Source organism: Plecotus auritus (assembly GCF_963455305.1).
Source record: "Plecotus auritus genome assembly, chromosome: 3".
Lineage (NCBI taxonomy): Eukaryota > Metazoa > Chordata > Mammalia > Chiroptera > Vespertilionidae > Plecotus > Plecotus auritus.
The window spans coordinates 204,503,866-204,510,575 of record NC_137772.1 but is presented as its reverse complement, the minus strand read 5'-3'; the positions used below and the strand labels follow the sequence as shown (position 1 = coordinate 204,510,575).

Sequence of the window (6,710 nt, the reverse complement as noted above, 5' to 3'; positions counted from 1 at the left end):
CGGATCCGGCTGTTCTATCCAGTTCTCTTGCTCTCCCCTCTGCTCCTTTACTTTGAATTTATATTAGTTCACACAAACACTCCATCCATGCTTTTGTTCCGGCCCTCCAGTCCAGTTTAAGAACCCACTGTGGCCCTCGAGTCAAAAAGTTTGCCCACCCCTGGTTTAGGAGCTATTGCTTGATTCAGCTATAACCTTTCTCTCCTTTCATTAGGATAGTTTATCATCAATGATACTTTAAGGTACAGTCTGTTATTATCCCCATTTCTTTGTGAAAAAGCTTAAGCAGAAAGTCTAAGTAGCTGCCCTAGTCATTCAGCTGGTGAGGTAAGGATGGAGTCAGGATTTGAATCTAGACAGTCTGTTCCAGTGTCTAGACTTTAACCTCTGCACAGTACTGCCTATCTCCAACACATTCTTTAACTTTAATTATTTTAGTCTCTTGTGAAGTCCATTTTTGTTGTCTTAGCTTAGTGACAAAGACAAATATTTCTTGTTTCCTCTCAAGAAATACTTATCCCTTCCTAGTTACTCATCAATACTTTTCTCCTCAGCTTCCTAGATGAGTGAATGATTTTTTTTCCTAAGGTTTCTCAGAACATAAATTATTTTCAGTTATTATCCAGTTGATTTTATATGTTAAATTCACAGTTGTAATATGAGCAGATATATTTCAAATCTGTACTCTTCACATTATTTAAAACAATATAACTCATTATGTAAACATGTTTGATGAATAAATGATGGAACAAATAACTTGATTAGAAATATATATTTATTCAACAAGCCTTTTTGATGTCTGTTTTACAGAGATAACCCGATTCCTTCTAAATACAAGTACAGGACAGGGAATCCAGCAAAAGATGTAGTCTAAATATGGTCCTCAAACATTTTCTTGCTCTGCATCTAGGTGAGAAAAGAAACATAAAAGAGTTGTAGGGTTTCTTCAGGAATATTCCTTCAGTTGAGTCTGAGCAGTGAGTGTGAGCTAAAGTTGGGGTCAGCAAACTTTCTCTGTGAAATGCTAGATGCTAAATATTTTGGGCTTTGCAAGCCAAATGGTTTACGTCATAACTACTTAACTCATAATAGCAGCCATAGAAAATAGATATGAGTGTGGATCAGTTCCAATAAAACTTCATTTATAAAAATGTGTTGGGTTAGATTAGGCAGGAGAATCATAATAGTTGGCCCTTGAAATGAAGGAAACCAATTAGCTGTGATGTGAAATGTTGTCTATTGTTCCTGGCTATCCTACAAAAAAACATAAATAAAACTTATTGACTTTTCTAATAATGGAATGAATATCTTAAACTGGAGAGCCCACCTACAGGGTAAGTACTCTTCTCCAGTATTCTCTTTGTGTGAGAATGTGCCACATAAATTGTCTCAGATCTAGGAAAAGACTTGTAAAGAATTTTAAATTTAGAACATTTAGGGAGCAAAGTTAATGGAGTATGATGTTGATCATGGCATGTGATTTCTTACCTGTGCTGCAGGGGGCAGTGTACTCAGCAATAGCGGACTCATCTAAAAAATATTAGATGAAAGGAGAAACAAAAAACATCTATGAACAAGAGGCCATATTGAGTCTATTTACTTTACTTTTGGTGAAAAGTATATCATATCAGGATTGTTAAAGCTCCATTCAAATAGACCAGAGTTGAACAGGATAGCTAACATATTTATACTGCCCCCAACCCCAGCTCTGGAGTGGAGGAGGGGGATTGAAGCCTGTTTAGATAGTAGCTATTCAAATTTTAAAGTCTTAGGAAGATGACCATTGTTGTTCTCTCTTTTTCTTGTAGCTCTTTCTTCCATGAACTCTCTGCTTCTACTCACTTTGTCCAGCTTGCTTCCTGAAACCCTTTTCTAAGATTATTGCTCTAGCCTAAAATGCTTCCTATTTCTGTTTACTTTATTGTTATTACTATTTTTTAGAGAAAGTGGAAGAGAGAGAGAAAGACAGAGAGAAATATAGATGTGAGGGAAACACATCAACAATTGGTTGCTTCTTGAATGCGCCCTGAAGGGGAAGAGCTGGCAACCACGGTACGTGTGTGCCCTTGGTGGGAACCGAACCCGGGACCCTTCAGTCCACAGGCCAATTTTCTACCCACTGAGCAAAACCGGCTAGGGCTCTACTTCTATTTACTTTAGAAGATGTACTCATACATTAGGATCCAACTCAAATCTGTTTTTTCCTGTTTGTCCATCTTAAGTACTAGTCATCTGTGCTGTTTTCACTTCCCCAATTTCTTATCTCTTAGCTTGGTAACACTCATTTATCATTAACTGTCTTTTCTGGTTACATTGTCTTTCATGTGTACTATGTTCTTTATGTCTCTAAACTATTTGAGAGCAGTCACCAAATATTATCTTTCTTTGTAAATTCTTAAGTTTCTGACTCAAGAAATATTAATTGATAAATTTGTTTGTAGGTGGTTTCTGCAGTATATAGCTTGGAGGAAAGGAACAAATAGATATAATATTGATTGAATGGTCTAAAACCAGGATCAATTGTCATCTATTTCTTGGTTTTGGGTTGAGACTATTTAATTGTCTCAGTTTTCTTTCACTTACGTGTCTCATAGTAATCATAGACTTTAACAATTGCTGGCTTTAGGTCTCTTACTGGGATGTCTTGCAGAACCATGAAAGAAAAGCTTAGTGTCTGAGCTGTCACCTAAAAGGAGAAGTGGGAGTAATAAAGAGGTTAGAAATCCTCTTCTCTCTTCTTTGAGTAAAATATATTCTTTATTGTTCTCTGACTCTTCTTCACCTGGGTCTTTTAGGTAAGCAAACGTTTGTGGATGTCAAGATGGGTTTAGAAGGCAACTTTGGGAACTCTTTACAATGAATAAAATCCCCCAGATATTCTCCTAAGCAACAGAGACAACCCATATGCTCTTGTAGTCCTCTGCAAGAAATTAACTGAGTCTATGTGAATGTGTTTTAAGATGCAGAGACTTGTACCACCTGTAATTATAATACAAAACTATTTTTTGTGTGGTTAGATAAAACATTCCCTTTGCTTTGCAGTTGACTTTGAAGATACTCATGAGATCTACATTTTATTATATATAGTGATATATTTATTAGAATATTAACACTATTATTAATCAACCACAGTGGTATATTTATTCTTTTTGGTAGGTTTTTAAAATAACATGCATGATAAACATTTATTCTGTTGATTTTTTTACTGGAAATCATAGAAATACTCACATTCCAATTGTAACATAATTAAAAAGAGAGCAGACATTCCACGGATTTAAAAGGAAATTTTCCTTTTATTCTCTTTAGAATAGAATAAGTTTCTGGAAGGGTGCTACTAATTATTGCTTTTCTCATATTACTTATCTTTTATTGATGAGACCCACTTAGAAAGTCAACCGATGTATATAGTCTCAGCTCAAATGCCAGAGCTCTCACCTGTTCCACATAAATGATGACATGGTTATTGCTCACTTCTGTCCTGCTCACGTGGCTAGATCTTTCAAGCTGAAGAAAATTAGAGAACTCAAAAAGTTAGACAATAGATATGAGAACACTGAGACCTAGAGCAGACTGTAGAAAGGGACAAATGTTTATTCTTTAAATAATGTGAAGGCTAGAATGCCTATGACTCATCTTCATGATTAAATAGTCAAGGTGCATTAGCTACACAAAAGCTGGATGAGGGGAAGGAATTACATTTGTAAATAGGCTTCAACGTTATCATGTCTTTACTGAAAAAAATCACTTGGATTTCTATCAAGAGAAGGAAGCCAGCTATTTTCAGGTCAGGATTTTCATTATCCTTCAATATTCAAGTAACATATTAGACTCTGGCATCTTTGCCGATTCAAGCTCACATTAATTTTATCATTGCTGAATTTTGTGTGTGCATATTAGTCAATTTGGTAGTTAGTCATAGTCTGTTTTTCTTGCTTGTCATTTTATTGTTTCATGCCCATGTGCTCTCAGTTCCTAACTGGACCATGAGTGGCCTAAGGATAAGATCTCCCCTTGTAGTCCTCTGGCATCACATAGGTCTCTTAGCTTAGAGCCAAATAAATAGTTACTGAATTTAATTTCATGAGTTTGGGGAAAAACATTTTTTGCGGCAGGATGATATGGATAGGGCTTTGATATTGGTATGGTCTCATTTAAAGATACATACCATCCTTTTGTATGGGATCTACTAGGCTTAAAATACACCTACCATTTTTACTGTTGGTTTTAAGGGAATAAAACCAGATACCATTTTCACATCAACAATCACCATATTGGAGACAGGGCGGCTCCCTCTGTAACTGCAGTGTCAGAGGAAAAAGGAGTTAGAATTTATTATGTGAAAGAAAGCCAGATTTCCTCCTTCAGGACCCACGAGAAGCCTGTCCATCTTCATGAAGTTTCCCCTAAGATTATGACCTACAGAAATCTGTGTTTCTGGACATGTGCGATATCAATGTTCAGAACCCTGTATATACATCAGATTTACAGCTTACTAAAATCATAGATGTTCAAGGCTCAGTCCCACACTATCAAAACAGAATCTTTGGGAATGGAGCTTGGTAATCTGCTTTTTTAACACATCTACAGGTTTTGGACATTCTACCGATACTACTCATTTGTTATTTAGTATATCTTACTTTAATATTTTCTAGCATGTTTCCAAAGAGCGGCTCCAAAATGTAAGGACAGATAGATTCTAATGCTTTATACTTCGATTAAATTTATGTTTAATAATTGGGTTGGTTGTCTGAAATATCATTTGTTTTATAATATTAATGTTGTTAGTATTAGATACAAAGCAGTGTAATTTGGGCTATGTTTTCTTAGGACTCCAGCAGAGTTTTTGATGGCTTATGATAAGGCAACATCTATATTTTATATGTAATAAACACTTTGTATTTAATATTAGCATTTATTACTTATTCATTTTATTAGAAAAAATAAGAATATAATTATTCAGAAGAGGTAAGAAAGATTTACTTCAACTTAAAGTAAAAATATTTGAAAAAAATAATTTATTTTTTGCAATGAGTTAAATAAAAATGTGTGTAAAAGATAACTAGGAATTGATTAGAACATTAAAAAATTCACACTTTTTTATTAAACATATTTACGACTTTGCTTTCAAATGCTTTTAAAGCATTATTAAAACTTTAAGACAAAACATTTACTAGAGAAAAAGATAATTTCATAATGATAGAAGACTAACTTCATTAGTATATATATTAATTTTAAATTTCATTTATCTACTAGCATAGCTTCCAAATATATTGATTATTGATGGTTCCAAGTAGCTTTTAGACTCAGGATTAGATGACTCAGTCAGAAGGTCTTACCTGACATCCACTGAGATCTGGAAGCTGGTATGGGCTTTGGGTCCATCACAAGTTTGGGGCAGAGTTTGTACCTCCAAAGCAAATGGGGAATCCTCCTTTTCTGGAAGGATATTATATTTCATGGATGTCTGTGGAACACCAAGGACACCGTCAGTTTTTCTTTTCCTGGGAAGCCTCACTTTTTCATCATTTAACTTCTCCAGATTTGCCCTTTCCTTGTCCAGGAAGCAAAGAGCAGAGCTTCCTTTTCAGTAGGAGAGTTTCAAGTTGACTTTTCCCAATATAATTCTAGAGTCTCACCTGAAGATACACACATCTTTGCCCAGTCACTGTTATGGTGTATTCCCCAGGCAGCTCTGGCAATGAGACCTGCTGCAGTAACAGGAGGTTGTTGCTATCCACTTGGAATTTTGTGGAAAAGGTTTGTGAATCACGAATGGTCACTTGTGCAGTTTTCTGAGTCCTGGTGAAAGTAGCTGCTCCATATTTAGACAGGGCATGGAGAGCTATCACTGTGTCCTGGAAGAGATGAGGGGAGAAACCACACCCAAAGAGTAAGTTTTTGATGGCTAGGATTTTCCTCAAAAGTCTGTGTTAGCTACCACAAGGGGGTGATGGCTTTCCTCCCCTAAAGTATACACCTGCTAATTGCTTTTTCTTTTTCTCTGCCTTTAAGGCATAATCAAAGTCATGTTACAGTTTCTCCAAATGAAATAAAAGGCTATTAATGCAAATTAGATTCACAATTTAATTTCACTTGTGTTGGTATTGTCCTAAGGGACTATTTCTATGTCTAGAAGTTGTGCCTTGCTCTTTCTCATCAATACTTCTCTTTTTTAATATCTTTCAAAGAATAGGTTTAAACTTAAAAAGTTGAGACAAATAAGTGACTGTCATTTACTAGACAGTAATTTAGTCCTGATAGAAGCATGACAAATTTGCTGAGAATAAAAAGTGTGGTATAAGACAAGTTGCACTTTCCCAAGTTTCTTTTCCTCTTTATATACTCTTCCCCCCAAGTCACTGCCTTATTGAATTTTATTTTTTAATCTTTATTATTGAAAGTATTACATATGTCCCCCTTTTCCCCCATTGAAGGCTTGTACCCGCCCCCTGCCCCCTGTCCCCCACCCCAGGCCTTCACTATCCGATTATCTGTGTCCATGAGTTATATATATAGTTATATATATATATATACATATATAACTAGAGGACCAATGCATGAAATTCTTGCAAGGGCCTTGGCCCTGGCCTCCTGCCTGCTACCACTACTGTGGCTGGGGCTTCTGCCACCTCTGCCTCGGCCACCACACTCTGCGTCTTTGTCTGGAAGGAAGGACGTCTGGAAGGACATCTGGTCTAATTAGCATATTA

At 36.0% G+C, this 6,710-nt stretch overlaps 1 protein-coding gene across 3 annotated transcripts in view; it reads right to left on the bottom strand.

Moving 5' to 3' along the window:
* Positions 1-758: 758 nt before the first annotated feature.
* Positions 759-6,710, bottom strand: part of LOC308245372 (pregnancy zone protein-like) — a 49,652-nt gene continuing 43,700 nt past the window's right edge. For 2 of the 3 annotated variants that reach the window (XM_080662516.1, XM_080662517.1), the window contains exons 30-36: positions 5,637-5,855; positions 5,337-5,464; positions 4,208-4,298; positions 3,436-3,504; positions 2,584-2,686; positions 1,489-1,530; positions 759-906 (exon numbers count right to left, since the gene is read on the bottom strand). In XM_080662516.1, coding sequence (XP_080518642.1) covers positions 884-906; positions 1,489-1,530; positions 2,584-2,686; positions 3,436-3,504; positions 4,208-4,298; positions 5,337-5,464; positions 5,637-5,855 — 675 coding nt within the window. In that variant the 3' untranslated portion in view covers positions 759-883. The remainder of the gene's footprint in view (positions 907-1,488; positions 1,531-2,583; positions 2,687-3,435; positions 3,505-4,207; positions 4,299-5,336; positions 5,465-5,636; positions 5,856-6,710) is intronic. The other variant, XR_013960279.1, reaches the window with a different exon arrangement.